At 54.2% G+C, this 21,106-nt stretch overlaps 1 protein-coding gene across 2 annotated transcripts in view; it reads right to left on the bottom strand.

Annotated features, from left to right (window-relative positions):
- The window catches only part of WSCD2 (WSC domain containing 2), a 24,082-nt gene extending 2,976 nt beyond the window's left edge, over positions 1 to 21,106 (bottom strand). Inside the window, exons 1-8 of one of the 2 annotated variants that reach the window (XM_074554736.1) lie at positions 20,809 to 21,106; positions 11,428 to 12,346; positions 8,744 to 8,858; positions 7,586 to 7,770; positions 6,744 to 6,865; positions 5,292 to 5,466; positions 3,769 to 3,933; positions 1,850 to 2,050 (exon numbers count right to left, since the gene is read on the bottom strand). In XM_074554736.1, the coding sequence (XP_074410837.1) occupies positions 1,850 to 2,050; positions 3,769 to 3,933; positions 5,292 to 5,466; positions 6,744 to 6,865; positions 7,586 to 7,770; positions 8,744 to 8,858; positions 11,428 to 11,803 (1,339 nt within the window). In that variant the 5' untranslated portion in view covers positions 11,804 to 12,346; positions 20,809 to 21,106. Of the gene's footprint in view, positions 1 to 1,849; positions 2,051 to 3,768; positions 3,934 to 5,291; positions 5,467 to 6,743; positions 6,866 to 7,585; positions 7,771 to 8,743; positions 8,859 to 11,427; positions 12,347 to 19,991; positions 20,541 to 20,808 lie in introns of those variants that run through there. The other variant, XM_074554737.1, reaches the window with a different exon arrangement.

Here is a 21,106-nt window from a genome sequence, read left to right as displayed (position 1 = left end):
AGGGTCCAGGGATTTTTTTCCCAAATTAGCCCCAAAATTAGTTATTGGGAGAAGAAAATAATATGGAGAGATGGGCTGCAGGGAAGGCTGGGAATGGTATCCTCATGCTCCATGTTCAGGGGCCTCTCCAGCTGGGAATGGGGTCCCCAACCATGCAATGGAAAATCTCCATCTTTCCCAGTAGTGGTTCATTAACCTGACAATTAACCCGACAATTAACCCTAATTACTCCACATATCCTCTGGAAAAAAATTGGTGATATATTTGAAGTGCATCCAAACAAGGCTGTGCTGGCATGGTCCCCTCTGGATCTCCCTCCCCTCAGAGACACGAAGGGACAGGCTGGGGAGGAGGTTGGGATTGGGAAGGCTCAGGAGGCTCCATGTGGTGCTGGGATAACAATCCTGGCTCTATCCACAAATGGATAGCGAAAAAATCAACCAACAGGCTCCTGTGCCACCACAGTGGGATCAGTGCCAGCCCAGGGATGTTGGTTGAGGAAGTGGGGGACACCACACCCCGCTGGTTTTATGGGATGGGGAGAGCAGGGCTGGGCTGTGCCCAGCACTGTGAGCACATGGAGATAACGAAATCCAGGCACATCCCAGCCACAGCAGCCAAAGCTCCCCTTAAATAAACTCAGAATTAAGGGTAGCAGATGTTCAATCAAGCTAAACATTTTAACTCTTTCCAATGAAGTCAATCCCACAACAGCAATTTGGAAATTGCTGTAATTAAGCAGCCTCTGGCACGCGCCTGTGCGTGGGAAAGGGGGTGGCTGGGGAGCAGCTGGACACATGGAAATAACACCTGGAAACCACAGGGATGGGCTGGGGACTGCCACCACTCCCTGGGGACAGGAGATGCCCATCCCTGCCTGGTCCTGCTGTCCTGTTCCATCTTATCCCACCCAACACAGGAACCCACAACCAAGAGATGATGATTACACCAGGAGATGGCCCAAAATGGTGGCACAGCCCAAAATTTCCCCCATGCACACCCAACTCCAGCTCTGCTGGGCTTTCCCAACTGTTGAGGAAGACGAAACAGGAAAGCCTTATAAATATGATTGCCTGGCAAAAGATTTTGAGAATATAGAAACTATAGGCGGGATTGAAATGAAAGCAAGCTTTGAGATACCTTAGTTACTGAAAAATGGGAAAACAATGGTGTGGCTGGCTGAAGGTAATCCCCTTTTGATCAAACAATACCCTCTGCTTGCAGGCAGGTCCAAGGGTCAGAGCAGACCCTACAGCTTGGCAGAAGGGGCCCAAAGAGGAATTTTTAGGGTTTAAAATACGACACAGTATGGTAATGTAGTGATTCTCATAGGCTGTATGGAAATGCTATAGGATTTGTATATTGTACTAGATTGTTTAGTGAGAATCAGAATATTCAACACAGAAGAAGATTTATGGTATTGTAATGGGAACCTCACTCTCTTACACTTTTGGTCTCTTATCTTTTTACTCTCTTACCCTCTTACTCTTTCATCCTCTCTACCCCTCTCTTCTCCCGGGCCTGCTCTGAGCTATGGCTGGCAGCTCCCAGCAGGGCTCTGCACACAGGCCCTTTGCAATAAACCCCAAGTTCCAGGACCAGAAGATTTATTGTATTGTATTGGGAAACTTGCTCTCTCATCCTCTTTACCACTCTCTTTATCTCTCTTTCCCTGTTTGGGGCCTGCTCTGAGCTGTGGCTGGCAGCTCCCAGCAGGGGCCTGCACCCAGGCCCTTTGCAATGACCCACAAGTTCCTCAGCCTGGCTGCAGAGATCTCTTGTCTCCGTCCATCCTGACCCCCCCAACGCTTCTACACCCAACCAATTCCCAGAGGATTCCCTGCCCTACCTTTGCCCTTCCAGTGGGCGTGGGCGGCGAAGCCGATGTGCCCCCCGTACTTGCGGTTGAACTCGGCCATCAGGGCCTTGTAGGGGTTGCGGATGAGCAGGATGGCAGAGTCAAAGGACTCGATCTCCTTCTGCCCACTCTCGTGGGTCTTGATGCAGATGGTCCTCCCGCTCCTCCAGTGGTCCCGCTCGCCCTTGAATCCTGCCCGGATAGAGCTGGGATTAATGGGAGTAATGGGGAGATGGGAAAGGGGCTCAGCCTGGGGAAAAGGAGGCTCAGGGGGAACATTCTGGATCCGCACAAATCCCTGACAGGAGGGGACAGACATGGGGAGTTGGGCTCTGCTCCCAGGGGAAACCAGACAGGATTAAAGGAAATGGCCTCAAGCTGTGCTGGGAAGGTTTGGATGGGAGATAAGGGAAAATATCCCCACTCAAAAGGTGATCAATCCCTGACACAGCTGCCAGGGCAGTGATGGAGCTCCCATCCCTGGAGGGATTTAAAACCCTTGTGGATGTAGCACTTGGGGACGTGGTGGCCTTGGCAGAGCTGGGGGAGCAGTTGGATTCGGCCTCAGAGGGCTTTTCCAACCCAAAGGATCCCACAGTTCCATGAAAGGGAACATCACAGGGATATCAGGTTGCGAAATCCAGTTGGATGATGAAAGCAGCTGGGGCGTGAAGGAGGATTTGCATCCCTCTCCCAGATGGAAATAATTTATTTTCCCATGTTATGAGTCTCATAAAATTGATGAGTGGGTGGCTCACAGGAACAGGGGCCTCTCAGGGTGACATCTCCCTGGCCACACTCGGCCCTTGTGCCTGTTCTGAGGGTCAAGGGCAGATTTAATGGCTATAACCTCCCCGAGCACAGCTGAAACTCTCCCAGTAATCACAGAATCACAGAATAATGAGGTTGGAAGAGATCTCTAATAAATAAAGAAAGGGAAATCCTTGTGCCTGTGGGGCAGGGGATCAGCCCAAGGTGGGGGTGATGCCATGGGGGGGTTCAGAGAGGGGACTCTGCACTGAGCATGGGGCTGAGCCAGCATCAATCCCAGCCCCTGGAAGGCACCTGGAGTGGGGGATAAGCTGGAAGGAGCTGTGTTCCATCAATTAGAGAGGTGTAATTTGCTCTCAGCAGTGGATAAATCTGCTGGTTGCCTGGATACCTCCCGGCCCCTCCGACAGGGAAACGGAGCCCACGCTTGTGTGGCTCAGCAAAACCCAGCCAAAGCTTTTCCCACTGCTGCTGCCTTCCCTGGGATGCTGCTGCACCCTGGGGGCTGGGATATTGCTCCCTCGCTGAGCATCTCCCTCCTGCAAGGCTGGATTTGGCAGGAATTGGGAGGGAATGTCAGGAAAATGGGGATTTAGGGAACAACCTGGGTACAGACCCCACCAACACGGCACAGACACAGATCCCAACTCCACCACAGCTGAGGAGGAGGGAAATTTCCTCTCAAAGCCACAAAAAAAATGAAGGAATAACAGGGGAAATCTTCAAGGTCTCCAGATAAAATTGTCATGAGTGGTTCTAAATTGAGGGAGCTGGAAATGGGGTGGGTTATTAGAACCAGAATCCCCAAATGCTTTGGGTTGGAGGGAATCTTACAGCTCATCTCATTCCAACCTCCTTGGAAAGGAACATCTTCCACTACCCCACTTTGCTCCAAGCCCTGTCCAGCCTGGCCTTGGACACTCCCAGGCATGGAGCAGCCACAGCTTCTCCGGGCAACCCCTGCCAGGACCTCCCCACCCTCCCAGGCAGGAATTCCCTCACCAGGACCCTCCAGCCCAAACCATCCCATGGAGCAGCAGCGCTCACACCCGGCCCTGCTCCGCCCTTCCTGCAGTCCCTGGGATGTCACCAGGGCTGTCCCCAGCTGGGGTGGCACCCCAGGAGAGCCCTCCCCTCACCTTTGTTGTACAGGGAGCCATCAAAGTAGTAGCTGCCGGTGTAGAAGCCGGTGGCCAACTCGATCAGGTGCCGGGCCCAGGTGTTCCCAGCTCCAGGAAAACTGGCCAGGGCCACCAGCTGCTTGGCACGACTGGGCAGGAACCTCCTGTCCATGCAGCGGTTGTCTGCAGGGAGACACGTCAGGAATGTGTCATGGAAAGCTGCTGGTCCCACTGGGATGTCTGAGGAAACGCTGCCTCTCCCAGGAAAATGCTGGGGAAGGGGCTGGGCAGGGAAAAGGGGCCCTGCCTAAGGCTTAGAGGGACATCCCAAAGGGTTCTGGACATCTCAAAGAGTCCTAAACACTCAAAAAGTCCTAAGAGGATTTTTCCCAAGAGTTCTCTGCCATTCCCAGCTGTGTGCTTAGGGAAGGGTGACTAACAGGGATTCCTGTGCCAAGAAACACTCCTGCTTTCTTGATGAATCAATGAATAGCGTTTCCAGCACAGCCCCAACCACCAAAGGATCGTGACAAGACTGACCCAAAACCACCCGAATTTGAGTCCTCACTTGCTGTCTTCAGCCCTTTCTTCTCTCAGGAGCAGTTTTCCTTTCTCCCAATGCTTCCCTGGCTCACTGCTCTCTCCGGAATGTTCTGCCTTTTCCTACCCCACATTTCTCCCTGGAGCTTGTCTGGATAGCAGACACCCATGGAATCACAGAGAGGTGGGAAAACCATGGGAAAGAGGAATCCTGCCAGAGGCAGAATCTGCTGTGCCCTGCAGCTGAGCCAGACACCAACCACAGCTCACCAGGGGAATTAAAAAACGCTCATTTTTAACGGGATCCTCACACTGAGGTTGTTGGCAATGATTAGGATGAGTGTTGCAATTAGGGAAAATAGTAGGTGAGTGAAGAATTTTGTGATGCAAGGGTCTGAGGCAAATCATGCTGCAAATTGTTGGATAGATCACGATACGAACAGTGCCATAGGGAAGAAGGTGAGTGAGCAGAAGTCTCCCTTCTGTCACAGACATCTTATATGAAAAATCCTTTCTTAGGATTTTTTCTTCTGAGAAGCTGAGAGGCCTCAGGAACAAAATGTAAACAATTATTATCTGCTGTTGTGGAATACAACAGGTGCATCTGTGATTGGTCTCATGTTGGTTGTTACTAATTAATGGTCAATCACAGTCCAGCTGGCTCAGACAGAGAGTCCGAGCCACAAGCCTTTTTTTATCATTCCTTTTTTTTTCTATTCTTAGCCAGCCTTCTGATGAAATCCTTTCTTCTATTCTTTTATTATAGTTCTAATATAATATATATCATAAAATAATCAATCAAGCCTTCTGAAACATGGAGTCAGATTGTTGCCTCTTCCCTCATCCTTGGACCCCTATGAACACACTCACACCCTTTTACTCACTCAAAATTCCCATCATTTTTAACCCAATGGGAATTTTGAAATCTATCATGAATTTCCATCCTCAGAAGGAGAATGAAAATTCATTTTTTGGGGGGAAAAGGTGGGGGAGAAGCTCACCCTGCACTTGTGTCTGGTAGACCAGCAGGAAGTCGGCGGAGCCGCAGCTCTCGAACTCCTCGGCGGCGCATTTGTGCGCGCAGAGCTGCTCGTCCTCGCGCTCGTGCAGCGGGAACAGCGTGCTGGGGAAGCCGCAGCGGCACGTGGTGCCCGCCAGCGCTGCCAGCGGGAATTCCTGCCGGGATGGGCACAGGGAAAGGAGATGGCACCGTCCCCCAGCCGTGGCAGGGCCTTCGCGCCCCTGCACTCGCCCTCGTTGGGCAGCGTGGGGTGGTTTGTAACAGCCTTCCGGAACGTTCCAGCATCATTCCAATTCCAGCATCATTCCAATTCCAGCATCATTTCAGAACATTCCAACATCATTCCAGAACATTCCAACATCATTCCAGAACATTCCCAGCATCATTCCAGTTCCAGCACCATTCTAGACCATTCCAGCACCATTCCAGAACATCCCAGCATCCTCCCAGGCCATTTCCAGCATCCTTCCAAATCCAACATCCTTCCAGACAATTCCAGCATCATTCCAGAACATTCCAGCACCATTCCAATTCCAATATCCTTCCAGAACATTCCAGCACCATTCCAATTCCAGCATCATTCCAGACCATTCCAGCATCCTTCCAATTCCAGCATCCTTTCAGGCCATTCCAGAATCCTTCCAGAACATTCCAGCATCATTCCACAACATTTCCAGCATCCTCCCAGGCCATTTCCAGCATCCTTCCAATCCCAGCATAATTCCAGATCATTTCCAGCATCTTCCCAATCCCAGCATCATTCCAGAACATTCCAGCACCATTCCAGACCATTTCCAGCATCCTTCCAGCATCCTTTCATTTCCAGCGCCATTCTAGACCACTCCTACATTCTCCCAACTCCAGCATCTTTACACCTTATTTCCAACATCCTTCCATCCATTTCCAGCATTCTTCCAGACCATTCCACCATCATTCCAATTCCAGCACCCTTCCAGACAATTCTAGCGTTGTTCTAGCCCATTCCATCCCATTCCAGCCTCCTTCCAGCCCTTTCCAGCATTCTTCCAATTCCAGCACCTTCCGCCTTATTTCCAGCATCCTTCCAACCTATTTCAAGCCTCATTTCAGACCATTTCCAGCATCCACCCTCCATCAGTTCCCACTGTCAACTTTTCCCCTCCGTTTTGGAGGCACCACACCCCAGGATGAGACCCCTGGACCAGAGCAGGACCCCATGGTGGCTCCTTTAAATGTCCCTTCCAACCTAAACTCTGATTCTGGGATGCTCCTTCCCAAACTCTCCCAGGGCTGCTGTGCTGACTCCACTCCCTCCTGTGGCAGGGACACAAATCCATTTATCCCTTTCTTGGATACACAAAATTGATATCCCTAAACCAGGTTCAGATCTCCCAGTGTGACTCTGATGATGGTGATGGAAACAAAGATGAAGAAGAGGAGTTTATCCCAGTACCTTCTCCGTGCAGAAATCCACACATTTATCCACGGACATGTTGAGCATGAGCTGGCTGGCGGGCAGGGCGATGGAGACGTTTTCCGGCCGGCGGAAGCAGCCCCGGAATATCGCGCTTCCATCTGGGAGAGAGAGACAGAGAGAGGCCCCAGTGACACTCCAAAAATGCCACTGCTGCCACTCTGTGTGACACGGCATTCCCAACTGCTCCAGCGGCTCCAGCAGTGCAGCCACAACCAGAGCAAAACACTGGTAACAAAATCAGGGATAATTATTTCCTGGCTGTTTTTATCAGCTCCATGATCCCAGGGATGGAGCAGGGCCAGGTTTGGTCAGGTCTGGAATCCCATCCCTGGTCCTTGGAACCCTCAGCCCCTTGTGCATTCCTGGTTGTTGCCATCCCCTTTCCCATTCCTTAGATATGAGGAAAGGTGAGCAGAGAATGTGGGTAATTATAGAGCTGCCTAATTGGGAGCCAAACGAGGGAGCACTCTCAGTTGTGCCTGGAATTCCCACACATCCTTCATCCTGCAGCACACACAGGAGACACTGACGGTCCTGTTTGGCCACAGGGAAAGAAATCTCCACCCAAAGTCACCCAAAATTCCCTGAATCCCAGCAGGAATCCTTGGAGCTCTTCATTCCACCCAACCCCAGCCAGCAGCATCCCCACAAGGAGACTCCTGATGTTTGCAGCAGCAAAACCACCCTGGACTCAAGAACCACTCTCCAAAAACCTCCACGGAGCCACAACCTGGCTTGGGAATGCCAGGACCACCCCTCCAGCACCAAGATAAGCGCCCCCCATCCCAGGGCTGAGCTGGGGCCAGCCCCCAACTTACACCTGCGTGCGGACTCCTGGGCCAGCTCCAGGCGGTAGATGGAGAGCCGGTTGATGCCGCCGCAGGTGTTGCTCCGCTCCCCCTTGCACTCCATGTTGCACTCGGACTCGCTGGCGTTGGACGCCTGGATCTTGTGCCCGCAGTAGCACTCGGCCCCAAATTCCAGCCCTGCATACAGGTACCCCCTGCCCGGGGGAAACGGGGTCTCAGCACATCCCCCCCGGCTCCAGGGGGGTTGGAAGGAGCATTGCTGCTTTTCTGGGATCAGCAGTGCATCCCAGGGATTCGTTCTTGGGTTAGTGATCCTTTTAGGGCACTTCCAACTGAAAATATCAAATCCTATCCTATCCCATCCTTTCCATTATTCCATCCCAATCTGCAATTCTTTCATATCCTATCCTTATCTATCCTTATTCTTTTCTAGTCTGTTCTATCCTATTGCTCCACTCCATGCCATTCCATCCTATCCCATCCTACCTCCTATCCTACCCATATCCTAATCCATTATATAATATAATTTAATTCCATTTCCATCCTATCCTATGCTATCCTATCCTGTCCCGTCCTATCCCATCCCATCCCATTCTTTCCATTATTCCATCCCATTCTGCAATTCTGTCCTATCCTATCCTTATTTTTTCTAGTCTATTCTATCCTATTACTCCACTCCATTCCATCCTATCTTATCCTACCTCCTATCCTACCCTATTTTCCTATCATATCCTAGTCCATTATATAATATCATATAATTTAATTCCATCCTATCCTATCCTATCCTATCCTATCCTATCCTATCCTATCCTATCCTATCCTATCCTATCCTATCCTATCCTTATTCTTTTCTAGTCTGTTCTATCCTGTTGCTCTACTCCATTCCATTCCATCCTATCTCCTACCCTATTTTCCTATCATATCCTAATCCATCATATAATATCATATAATTTATTTCCATTTAATCCTATCCTATCCAGGATTGATGGAGCCAGTGCACAGGCATTCATGGAGATGGTGGGAAAGAATTGATGGAGCTGGTGTGCAGGAATTGAGAGGGACAGTGTGCAAGAATTGATGGAGATGGTGGGAAAGGGTTGCTGGAGCTGGTGTGCAGGGGTTGATGGAATGTGCTGGGATTCCTGGAGGCCCTGTCCCTGTCCCCACCTCTCGGCACAGTTGTCCTGGCAGCGGAACACCGTCATCTTCTTGTAGTCGAAGAAGGACATCCCGCGCAGGGTCCTCTGCCGGGTGTTGTCCTCGTAGCAGCCGACGTACCGGGCTGGGGACACACAGGGGACAGGGTCACAACCCTCTGAGGGTCACAACCCTCTGAGGGTCACAACCCTCTGAGCCCACCCCTCTTGGTTTATCCCTAAATAGGGATGTGCAGCAGCGTTCCCTGGTTGTTTGGTTTGGAAACTCTGGGTCCAAACCAGGCAGGGACACCTTCCACTATGCCTGTCCATCCTCACAGGAAGGAATTTCTTTTACTGTGCCACTCCAATTCCAAGCTCTGGGATAACACTTCTCACCTCCTCCCTGCTTTCCACACCTCCGTGGGGTCCCTGAGCCAGCTCACCCCATCCATGGTGTGCCCCAAGCACAGATCCCCCATTCCCAATTATTCCAGCACAGCACAGACCCCCACCAGTGCTGGGGCCTCCTTCCCAAGCCAGCCTGGAGGCCAAAGAGAAGGAAGATGGAGAGAAATGTGCCAGATAACTCCACCCAGCAGAGCCATCACTCCCAGTTACTCCACACAGCATTCCCACAGGGATGAGCAGGTCCTGGCAGGTCAGAGGGTTCCAGTGGGTGTGGGATGGCTCCAGACACTTGCACGGAGCCAGTGACTGATGTGCATTACCTTCAACCCAGTGCTCCTGACATATGCGTGCTGCCACTTATTGGGAAGCCAGCTGGAATAATTAGGGACAGACAAGGACACAAGAGAAGGGGGAGAGTGGGACTGGCAGTTTGTAGGGAGAGCTGGACCTCTCCAGGAGGAATTTTGGAGCCTGCTGGAAACACAACTGTGAACAGACACACAGATCCACCCGGTGACTGTCATTAAATTCCCCAAGCATCCCATTTTTCCAGAGCTGGGAATACAGGGATGGCTCCAGCTCCCTGCCTGGGGTGGCTGCTCCCTCCATCCTCATGGAATTTTGCTTGGTTGTGTGTCAGAGGTGGGAATGGCTGGGCTTGTCCAGGAAGGCACCAGAGATGGATGTGGCTGAGGGCTGGGGTCTGTTCCTGCTTCCCTTGGCTTCACTGCCTACAAATCCTCCCTGGATGGAGGCAGGAGATGCCCCTTCCCACAGGGATTTGCATTCCCATGGGGATGAGGCCACACTGCCGGGAGAGGGAGGAAGAGGAGGAAGAAGGAGCAGTATTCCCTCTGGAATGGTTTCACGTGGCAACCACCTCGTTAAGCTGTCCCCACTTAATTACCAGCACCATTAAATCCACCTGTTCCTGCCAGATATCCCAGTGCTCCAGAGGAGCTGGGAAGCGAGGGGGGAGCTCTGCCAGCCACACCAGGAACACCGGGCATGTGGGATTTCTCAAGCTGCTGCATTTCTGTCCACACCATTCCTCTCAGGAGCTGCCAAGATGCTCCAAGGGGAAAATTATATTCCTAGAGCAGCTGGGAGCAGATAAACCCAGGAATCCCAAGGCCAGCATCCCATCCCTGCTGGCAGAGCTGGATGAGGTTAATCTTGGAGCACTGGGGACATATGGCGTGGGACATGGGCACTGCTTGGGGTGTTTATAGGGACAGACAGCCTGGCCTCAGGGACCATCTGCTGAGGCTGCACTCAAGTCAGTTTGCATTAAGAGAGACACCAAACTCCCCAGAGACCCCTTAGAGCGGGGTCATAATGGGGGAACCCCTTCAGCTCCTTTTAGCCGGACAAAATCCCTTGAGCATCACTTCTCCTGGACCAAGCATCATTCCTGGAATGAACACAACCACATCCTGCTGGAGGAGAAGGAGGAGGAGGAGGAGGAGGAGGAGGAGCCCTCGATGCCCTGGGAGCAGCCCAGACTGGGGGGATCAAGCCTGGACCCCTGGGAAAGCCCCAGTTTGCTCTGGGGTTGGGGGTTCCATCCAAATCCCACAGAATGCGCAGCTCTGGCTGCCTTCAGGATAAATAAATGTAATTTTAAAAATCAATGGGAATTATTTTCCATTTTCTCATCCTTGATCATTAATAATGGACCCACTTGACAAGACTCCAGCCAGGCAGGGATCTCCTGGCTCCAGAGGCCACAGCCCAGCCCTGTCTGCACTTCCATGGGAATCACAGCCATCCCCTGCCTCAACACAGCACCCAGACAAACCTGGATTTTGGGTTGATTCAGGCCAACAGAATGAAAACTGAATTTGCAGAGCCCCTGGCAGAGCCAAAGAGTGGGAGGAAGATGGGGCACAGCTGCCACCCCCAAAATCACCTGTAACAACAAGGGGGCTCAGAGCTTGGTGATGCACCAGGGGAAAGAGTGAAGATGGAAAAATAAAAGCACATTATCGACACTTGGGGAGGAAGGAGAGGAAAGAGGGAAGAAGGAGGAAGAAGATCCTTCTGGAAATATTCTCTGGACTGATGTTCTCCAGAACGGGGTGCTGCTCCCCAGAGCATCCCTGTGGGATGGGGGAAGAAAACCTTGGCGCTCCAGTAGCGCATGCATGTCGTTTATGGATTAATAAATAAATAAATAAATAAACATTTCCTGGGGGGGATTGTGGTCCTGTCTAGCTCAGACACCACTTCCCCAACTCGTGATGCCCCCATGGAGAGGCAAAAAGCAGGGACACCCCTTTGTCACACGTCCCCTTCCCTCACCTCTGTCCTCCTCCTTCTCGCGGCCGCTCCTGCCCCGCACCGCCCGGCTCCGGGTGCCGCCGTTATCCCGGGATTTCCCCCTGTCCGACGGCTCCTTGGAGGTGCTTTTGAACCACGGGCCGTGTCGTCGGGCCCCCGCCGGCATCGTGGCCGCCGCCTTGAAGCCTCGGCTGAGCTGCATCACCCCCAGGTAGGGCAGCCCCGGCCCCTCTGCGGCCGCGGGGCTCCGAGGGCTGCCCGGCACCCGGGGCTCCCCGGAGAAACCGGAGTGCAGGAACACCAAGCTGCCCGCCGCCAGGTACAGCGCCAGCAGAGTGAAGAAACGCACGGGTCTGCGCCGAAAATAGCGCTGGAGTTTCAGCAAAAGCTTGGCCATAGCGTCTTCATCCCTTCCCCGGCAGCCGGCGCCGCGGGGATGATGCTCTGCGGCTCCGGGGATGCTCCGAGGGTGGGGATTATCCCGCCTGGCTTGGAGGGGAATCCCAGCGAGCAAATGGGGTCAAAGCTGCAGGGCGAGGTCGTGCAGAGCTGCTGCCCGACTCTAAAAAAGTCTTGGAGTGCTGGGGAAGGTGGATTTTGTCACCCCGCGTGGTGGCCGGGGTGTTCCAGGGCTGGCTGTCACCTCCAGCCCCCGGGTTATTCTCCTGCCCGGCTGTGCCCAGGCTGGGACCGCGCTGATGGAGGGATCATGTTAAGGGAATCGAGGTTTGAAGGTGATTTGAAAGCCGATCGGCTGCCGCAGCTCCTCGCTCCCGGCGGCAGCGGCTCCGTCAGGCATCGCTGGGATGGGAACGGCCCCGCTGCCCGTTCAGACAAAGGATGGAAGGTGCCTGGACGCGCCTGGAGCCTGGAATGCTGCCCGGGACCCTTTGTGTAAGGAAACCGCTTTCAGCTCACTCCCAGGGCAAGAAATCTCCACCTGCAAGTCAGAGAGAGAGGCACACTCAGGAAAGCGCCCCAGGATGGTGGCCCTGCCCCTGCAGGCGGTGAGGAAGGCCACCTGTGGTCTTCATCACCTTCCAGCCCCGGGGAGGGGCAGCTCCACCTCTCCCAGGCGGGTAACTGGGTGCAGTGGGAGCGACGCTGGTGGGGTGAGCCCAAATCCCAGAGCCTGCACATCTCTGCCTTATCATACAGGACAGGTGCTCCAGGATGGCTCTGGGATGTGGAAAATTTCCAGTTTCACCCCCAGGAGGATGAGCTGTGCACCCCGAGATCCAAACATCTCTGCAGCAGCAGATCCCAGGTGAAATCCATGCACGGGCAGTGCATGGATACCCCAGTCAATATTCCAGCATCCCACAGGGTCAGAAGCACGACATCCCTGGGTGTCCCTCCAGCTCCTCACATCCCCAGGGACTGGAGATTGCCATGACATCCTCTATCCTCCAGCCAGGAGCATTCCCTGGTGGCATTCCCACCCTGCCACCAGGATGGTGCTGTCCCAGAAGCACCAGGACCATCCCTGGTCCTTCTTGGCACAGGAAGGGCAGAGATGGGACAGTCCCCTCCAGCCCCACCAGGATGGATTTCCCTGTAAATCCAGCTGGATTTCTCTCCTTCCAGCCCCCCCAGCTATGGGAGATTTGCTCCAGCCCTTCCTGGGGAAAATGCCACGTGGGAAATGCCCCTGCTGACACATCCCAGTGCCCGGGGTGTGCTGCCTGTCACGGCCTCCTCTTATTTTAGGAAAGGAGACGGAAATAAATGGCAAGACAAAGTGCCATTAGTTTAATGGCCTCTATGTTCCTGCCATCTGTCTTCAGTTGATTAAATAAAAAATATTGGTGGAACATATGGCATGAATTATACATCAATATTTTAATTTGGTTTCCCAGAGTGGTTATTCAGATACCTCCGGCTCTGCCGCGGGAATTTTGTGCAGCTCAGGGCTGGAGAGGCTGGGGCAGAGCAGTGGAGGGGCACAAACCCAAACAGAGCTGGAGTAAAGGCTGAGTAACCTCGGAGTAGCAGCGGTTTGGGTTTTCCATGTGCAGGATGTGGCACCACCATGGCCATGGTGGGAGAGCAGCCCCCAGCCTGGTGGTCTTGGGGGGGTTTTGCTGCTCTCCTGCACTCCCTGACCAGGAATTCTGGCTCTCCCTTACCCAGAACAAATCCACCTTGCTGGATTCGGGGTGGTTTGGGGAGCAAAGGGAGCGTCTCCAGGGCTGTCCCTGCTCCCCAGTGTCCCCAGTGCCACCTCCCTGCCCTCCTCCCCTCCCCGGCTGGGCTCTGCCAGGCCCTGGCACAGAATATAAAGAAGGGGCTTAAATTACTCTCATTAAGCCATCTGGAGCTCATCCTTCTCCATCATGAACTGCGGAGTCACAGGTCAATTACTGCGCATTTGCATATATTCCATTAATGCTTCTGCTAATTGTCTGGAGCGGATAATGGGCTCGGGCTCCGGGCTGCCGGGGGCGGCACCAGTGCTCCCAGTACAGACACCAGTGCTCCCAGTATCAGCTGGAGGTATCGGGAGCTGAGGGATGCAGGAACCATCCCAGAGCGCCGTTCCCTGCACCCCGGGTTTTAAGGATGGATCCACCCCGTGCAGCAGCGCTGGGGTGAAGGAGCGGCCACCGCTGGTCCCCACGGCCATTGTCACCGCCACGGTGTCCCCAGGGGTCCCATCGTGTCCCCGACCCCGCTGTGTGAACCCTGCCGTGCTCGGTGCCAGCCCAGCCCGCGGCGTGGCCGGGGGACAGCGGTGACACACTTTGTCATCCAGGCTAATGAAGCAAACGGGGACAGTCCCCAGCCAGCGCAATGCAGCGGCCTCAGCCCGGCCTTCCCGCGGCTGCCTGGATGGAAAACTGCTGGGGCAGCAGGGAACAGAGGGAATTATCCAGCAGGGAATGATCTGTCAGCCCTCGCTCGGGTAGGACCCGCTGTGATCCAGCCCCTGCTCCATCCCAGGGGAGGGATCCAGAGACGCAGTGTAGGAAAATCCCCCAAATCCCACCCAGCTGGCAGTGCCAGGGTTGGGGAATCCCTCCCTGCCCCCCCAGAGCCAAAGCACAGTGGTTTCCCAGGATGTGGGGCCAGTCGGGATCAGGGAATGGTTCCCTGCCTACATCCATCACCACACTCACTCCAGGAGCCAAAATCCTCATCCATCAATGGGACACCTGGCTCTGCCTCAGAATAATCCCACCAGCAGCCGAAATCCTCATCCCAGCACTGAGATACCCAGCTCTGCCTCAGTAAAATCCCATCCGGAGCCAAAATCCTCATCCATGAATGGCACACCCATTCTGCCTCAGAATAATCCCACCAGCAGCCAAAATCCTCATCCATCAGTGGGACATCCAGCTCTGCCTCAGTATAATCCCACCCAGAGCCAAAATCCTCATCCCATAAATGGGACACCCGGTTCTGCCTCAGAATAATCCCACCAGCAGCCAAAATCCTCATCCATCGACGGGACACCCAGCTCTGCTTCTTTATAATCCCACCAGGACCCAAATTTCTCATCCCAGTCCCGGGATACCCAGCTGAGCATCACTCCACACCCAACCCACCTCCCTGAGCAGTGTCAGCTGCACCCAGGATGAGGAACCCTCCATAATTTACCAGCTTTTCCCAAGTTTATCCATCCCTCTGCGCCCGGAGAGGTGGGAACAGGTCCGGGAGCAGCAGGAGCAGGACGAGTGAAGGACCCATCAATTATGGATTTGGGGCTTGTCTTCAAATTGCCCTGCAATTATTGAGCGCCAAGGTTCACTGGTCTTCAGGCACCACCTCCCAAACACCCTCACGTGGCTCCCCCAGCCAGGGAGAACAAAGGGCCCATTAAAACCAGCAAATTAACCACCAGCAGAATTCCATTAGGAGGAGGAGAAGGCCACGGGAATATCCAGTTTCACCCCCTCATTAACATTTCTTATCACAGGGACGGCGAGAGAATAGGGCTGGCAAGCGGAGGGGCGGTGACATCAGCGGGGTGACCCCACGGGAGGGCTGTGACGCAGGGACTGACCCGGTCCCACGCCATGGGGACGTGGGGACAGCAGGTTCTGGGCACCCTGGGAGGGCTGGAATGCCTGTGCCAAGCCTGGAAATGCAGTGAAGGATGGGGGGAAAGAGCCCAATCCATGGGGTGCAGGATTTATGGGACACAGAACCCAGGGCATGGATGTTCCCTGGACTTGCTGTCACCAAAAGCCACCCACTTGGGTGCAGGGACCACCAGAAATCCTCATGTCCCTGTATCCCAGAGCAGTTCCTGCAGCTCCATATCATCCCCAGCACCAAACAGTGACACCAGCACAAACCCCAGTGACACCAGCACAAACCCCAGTGACATTGGGCACCCTGGGCACTGCCATCCCTCAAACCTTCAGCCTTCATCCCCCAGTGTCAGCCTGGAATTGCTGCCCTGGCAGAGTTTGGGCAGCCCAAATTCCAGGTGGAGTTGCCCATCCTCTTTTCCAGCCCCGTGGAAATGGATTTTCGCCCTTTTCCACTCGTTAAGGAAGCAGCAAACGGGATGCACGGGGCTGAATTTAAACCCCATAGTGGCTGGGAATGAAGCTGAGATAAACCAGGATTATTCCAGCCCAGCAGGGGCAGACCTGGAGCATCCAGAACCTTCCAGTGCCTCTCCCAGGGGCCAGCCGAGCACAGGGAACTGTCAGTCCCCCTCAAATCAAAGCCAAGTTTATTTATTCTGCTTCTCTCTGCCTTCGTTTTGCTGAGAAATGGATTTGTGCCTCCTCTCCTCTGGGGAAAGCCTTAAAAGCAGCTGAGTCAGCAGCTCCCAGACTCATCCCAGGATCAGATCCTCATCCTCAAGGGTGAGACACATCCCAGGCCTGGGCTTCCCTGTGGAGCCACCAAATCCCCTCCCCAGGCCAAACCAGCCAGGGATGCAAAGGGAAAACCTCTCCTTAGGGAATTACTGGCTCAATTTGAAGATCCAGGGCAGGATTTGCCCATCTGCTGGCGGATTTTTGTGGGGGATTTCCATTTTGTGGGGTTTGCAAATCCTCCTCCTTGCTGGGAGTCCAAGGAGGAGTTTGGACTGGAATTAAGGAGCTGGTTTTGTTTATGGATATAAAACTGATTTTTAAATATTCTGGGGATTTATTGGTGGCCTCAGCACTTTCCCAGGGCATGAGGCACCGAGATCCAGAGGGATCCAGATCCAGGAGGATCCGGGATCCATTCGGGGCTGCCCCAGACTAATTGATTAAGGTCTCCTCTAAAAGGCTCCTCTGAAATGAGGTCGTGCTAATTGCACAAGCTCCTCTCAGTGCTCCCTGTGCTCTCCAGAGGACAGAGCCCACAGGGCACCAGCCCCGTTTCTGCCAGGGCTGAGCTATAAATAACCCCAGGAACACCAGGATGGATCCTGCCCTGGCTTATTCCACTCACTGGACAGAGCTGCACCAGCCCAGGGCCTGCAGCCTGGCCCAGAAAGGCAATTCTGTTTAATCAAGTTATTTAAGGAAGTTTAACCCCATTTTTAATTATGACATTGAGCTGCCTGGCATTGCAAATTCCCAGAGCTTGACCCAAGGGATGCTGATTCCTGCCTGGAGGATGCTGATTCCTGCCCAAGGGATGCTGATTCCTGCCCAAACCCCACATCCATGGGCCGGCACAGGGTGGGATCACCATGATGATTGTGGGAATTTGCTGTAGGACAGCTGAGAGACTCCCAAAACCAATCCCAAACTGAGATGAGCAGGCTGCTCCAGCCCCCAAAAGCAAAGAAATGTTGTTGCCTCCAGGCCACTAATTCCCAGGTAATCCCATCTCCATGGCTCGGCTCCTTTTCCTGAGTATTCTCCTCCACAATGGCCCAAGTGGAGCTGAAAATGGGGAGTTTTTTACTTCACATTCTGCTCCTCCACCCACAATTTCATCAAAGCCCGTTCCAGGTTCTTGGAGGCTGAATTCCCCTCACAAGTGTGAAAAGCAGCTCATAAAGAAAAATGGTTTAAGTCATGAATCATTTAAAAAAGCACCCGGCGCTGCCGAAGGCAGGGAAGGAAATAAGGGAGGAAATCGCCGTGGATTGCAGAGATTTGGGCAGGGAGAGGGGCCAGGGAACTGCGGGATGATGGAAATGAGGTGGCACAGCCGGGATCCAGCTGTGGGACTCGCTGTTCCCCTGCCAGCATCGTTATGATTTTCATTAATTAATTAATCTGCAGCAGCCCCTGGGGTCTGGGTGATCCAGTTCTCTCCAGCAGCGTTATCCCATCTGCCCGGGGCGTTTGGGGTGCGGCTGTGGAAGGAGCGGGAAGCTGCATCCTTTGGGATCAGGGTCATTAAATTTGGGTGCGGGATCCCAGCCTTCCCCATCACATCCCTGCCAGCTTCCAGCATCCCTCCCTGAGCATTCCTGCCGCTTCATCAGCCCCATCCCTGCGTCCAAGGCTGAGAAACCTCCATTTCCCCGTTAATTCCCTATTTTTGGGTGGTGTTTTGGAGAGGCCACCCCAAATTGCGGGGTCTCAGTGACACCCAGGGATGCTCTCAGCCTCCCTCTCCCGTTCCTTCCCACCCTCCCGACACTCAAGCCCTGGGAAAAGGTGATGTAATTCCTTCGGAGGACGCTGAGTGTCTGTGACAGGCTTTAACCCGAGCAGTTTTCACGTCTCACGTTCGGGGGGTTTCATGCCCAGCCTGCAAAATCCAGGCACGGTTTTCAGTCAGGCTTGGGGAGCCGGGATGTGCATCCCAGGGAGGAGGAGGAGGAGGGGGGCGGGAGGAAGGCCGGGGCTGTTCCCTAGGGAAGCACAGCTGGATCCCAGCCAGCTGCTGGCTCAGCAAAGCTCACCCCAGACGGAGCTGCCTGAATCCCGGAGGAGAAGGAGGTTTGGGACACACGGGATGGACTTTTCCAGAGGCAGCGCCGGGGCTGGAGCCATCCCCGAGGGATGCAGGGCCCTCCCTGTGCTGCTCATCCTCCCCAAATCCTCTGGGCTCTCCATCCATGACACCTGCACGTCCCTGTGGCTGTGGGAGAGCATTCCTGAGCCGCAGCTGCTGGCACATCCCGAGCTGGCAGCTCCTGATTCCAGGGAAAGCCAGGACGCTGCTGTTCCCCTCCTTGTGCTTAACGAGGAGGAACAAACCCCGCGGCAGCCAAAGGGTTTCATCCCGAGGTTTGGAGCACCAGAACCCAGGTGCTCCCCAGCATTCATGTGGAGATGATGAGAAACACCAAAAGGAGATGGAAATCCAGGTGCACCCAGCTGGACATGCCTAAATCCCATCCCTGTGGGGTCCACGGGGAGCATCGGGGGGGATTTGGGAAGTGTGATCCCTCATGGATGTGACAGACAGCTCTTCCCATGGGAGCACCCAGCACATCCAGCCCAGGATGGAGCCCCCAAGGGCTCCCCAGGTAGGGAAGAGCAGAATCCAACCTCCCCACAAATCCCACGCTCAGGTCTGCTCCATGGAGATTTGCCTCAGCCCTCGTTAATCTGGGATTACAGCAGCACTGGGGCAATTAACTAACGAGCTTTTGCAGCAGCAGACAATGCCTTGCACAGCCCACAGACGTTAATGGAGTGAGAAGGAGGATTTCGTGCAACACTTCCCTCAAAACCTCCTTCCCCAGGAGAGCTGAGTCCTCTCTTTCCCCTCATCCAGGCAGGGATCTGCCATTCCCATCCATGGATGCTGCAGGCTCATCCCCTCAGCACCTCCTGTCCCACACTCCCTCCCCAGCTCCAGAGAGAGCCAACACATTGGGAAGGACAAATTCCCACCCCAGAGCTGCCTGCTCTGCTCAGCGAGTCCCTGCTGGTCCAAGGGGGCTGGGAAAAGAAGATTTTCCCAGGATTTGGACTGAGCTGGGAATGGTGCTGAACACTCCTGGATCCTGCTTCAGCCGTGGGAATTGTGGCTCTGGATGGGAGTCTGGAGCTGCTGAGGCTTGGCACAGCTTTCCATGGGGAAAAGATCCCCCAGGAAGAAGGGAGTATTTTTCTGGGAGACAAAATCCATCCCCAAATCCCCCTGTGGGTGGTTCCCATCTGCCAGGATCCCAAACATCAAGGACCCTAAAACAGAGGGACATTCACATGGCTGAGCCCCACTGGACCCAGGCACCTGCAGCCCTGATGCTGCAGCTGGATTTGGGTTTTTGAGTATCAGGATTTGGGAAAGGGATCCCAAAAACCAGAGCAAAACCCCCTGGGGAATTCTCTCTGGGCCTAATAACTGCTAGTAATATGTGGAATATTATAATATAATGTATATAAAAACTATGGTAGGGGCTAATAATATAACAATATTATAATAGAATATAATAGAACAATAAATATAAAACCATAGCGTCTGCTAATAATATATAAAATAGATGTAATACAATCTATGTAAAACCACAATAATTGCTAATAATATATATAATATAATAATATACATTAAAAAAATCTAACAATTGCTAACAAATCCTGTCTTGGAGGAGCCCCTGGAGCTCAACAGCTTTGGATATTCCAAAGGAGAGCTCTTTGCCAAGCCTAGGGAAGGGACAGCCCCCTATGAAGGATAATTCCCAGCTAAATTCCCAGAGGAAGGAAGGATGCAGCACTCACCAGATGAGCAGGTGCAGTGGGCCGGGGCCAGGCTGTGTGGGGGCACCCCAGGGCTGTAATTCCCAGGGCCAGGCTGGGATTCCCAGCTCTGGATTGCCAGCAAAGTTTCTTTAATCCTGCCTTGACGGAGGCCGGGGTTTACAGGGCTCAGCTCAAGGTTACCTTCACGCCGTTCTGCAACTGCCTCTGCTCTCCCTGCTCATCTCTATGTTAAATTATTCCCCCAAGTTGCCAGCATGGATGTGGGAAGAGGAAAATAAACAGGGGAGAGGCTTCTGGCAGGATTACGTTCCCTTATGTTCCTTATTTCCCCGGCGGAGATGTTCCTGCACAAAGTCTGGGAAGGAGGATGAGGATGAGGAGAGCTCCCTCCTGCCTGGCTCCCTCAGCGAAGCAAAACCCTTCCCAAACCAGCGGAAACCAGCGAAAAATCCCTGCCGGGATGAGGCGGGAACCATCAGCTCCCGCAGAGCCGGGGGGGGACCCGGTGCCCCCCAAATTCCCGCACCCGCAGCCGCCGCTTCCCAAACGCAATTCCCGGCGGGCCGGGCTCCTGCCGACCCCCGCTCGCCGAGCTCCCCGGTCCTTTTAAAAATTTTATTTTGCGCAGGAGGGCTGGGGAGTGGGGGTGGTGTTGTTTGTTTTCTCCTCTTATTTTTTGGTTGTTAATTTGGGCTTTTTGGTTTTTTGCCTTTTTTTTTTTTCCCCTTAGCCCCAATTTCAATGCTCTCCCCGCACCGGCAGCTCCTCTGCCCCCTCCCCCGATCCCTTCTTCCTCCCCCGAGCGGTTTTTCCTCGCCCGCCTCCTCCTCCTCACCGTGCCCGGGCCCTGCTCCCGGCCGCTCCGGCCGCTCCATCCCTCGCTCCATCCATCGCTCGGTGCCTCCATCGGGAGCGGCGGGGCCGGGGGGGCTCCGGGCGCTGCCCGCGGCCCGGCCCCGCTGCCGGGGGGGCTCCGCCGGTGCCGGTACCGCCCGGGGAGGTTTCGGTGGTGCCGCTGGGGCCGAGGAGAGCCCGGCCCGGCTCGGGTGCTGCCGCTCGGCTCTGCCCGCAGCCGCTGCCGGGCGCCGCTTCTTAACGTCTCCATCCAGCGGCTCCGCTCCCTCCGCCGGCTG

Source organism: Zonotrichia albicollis, chromosome 18, assembly GCF_047830755.1.
Source record: "Zonotrichia albicollis isolate bZonAlb1 chromosome 18, bZonAlb1.hap1, whole genome shotgun sequence".
NCBI classification, from domain to species: domain Eukaryota; kingdom Metazoa; phylum Chordata; class Aves; order Passeriformes; family Passerellidae; genus Zonotrichia; species Zonotrichia albicollis.
This window is presented reverse-complemented; position numbering and strand designations above follow the sequence as displayed.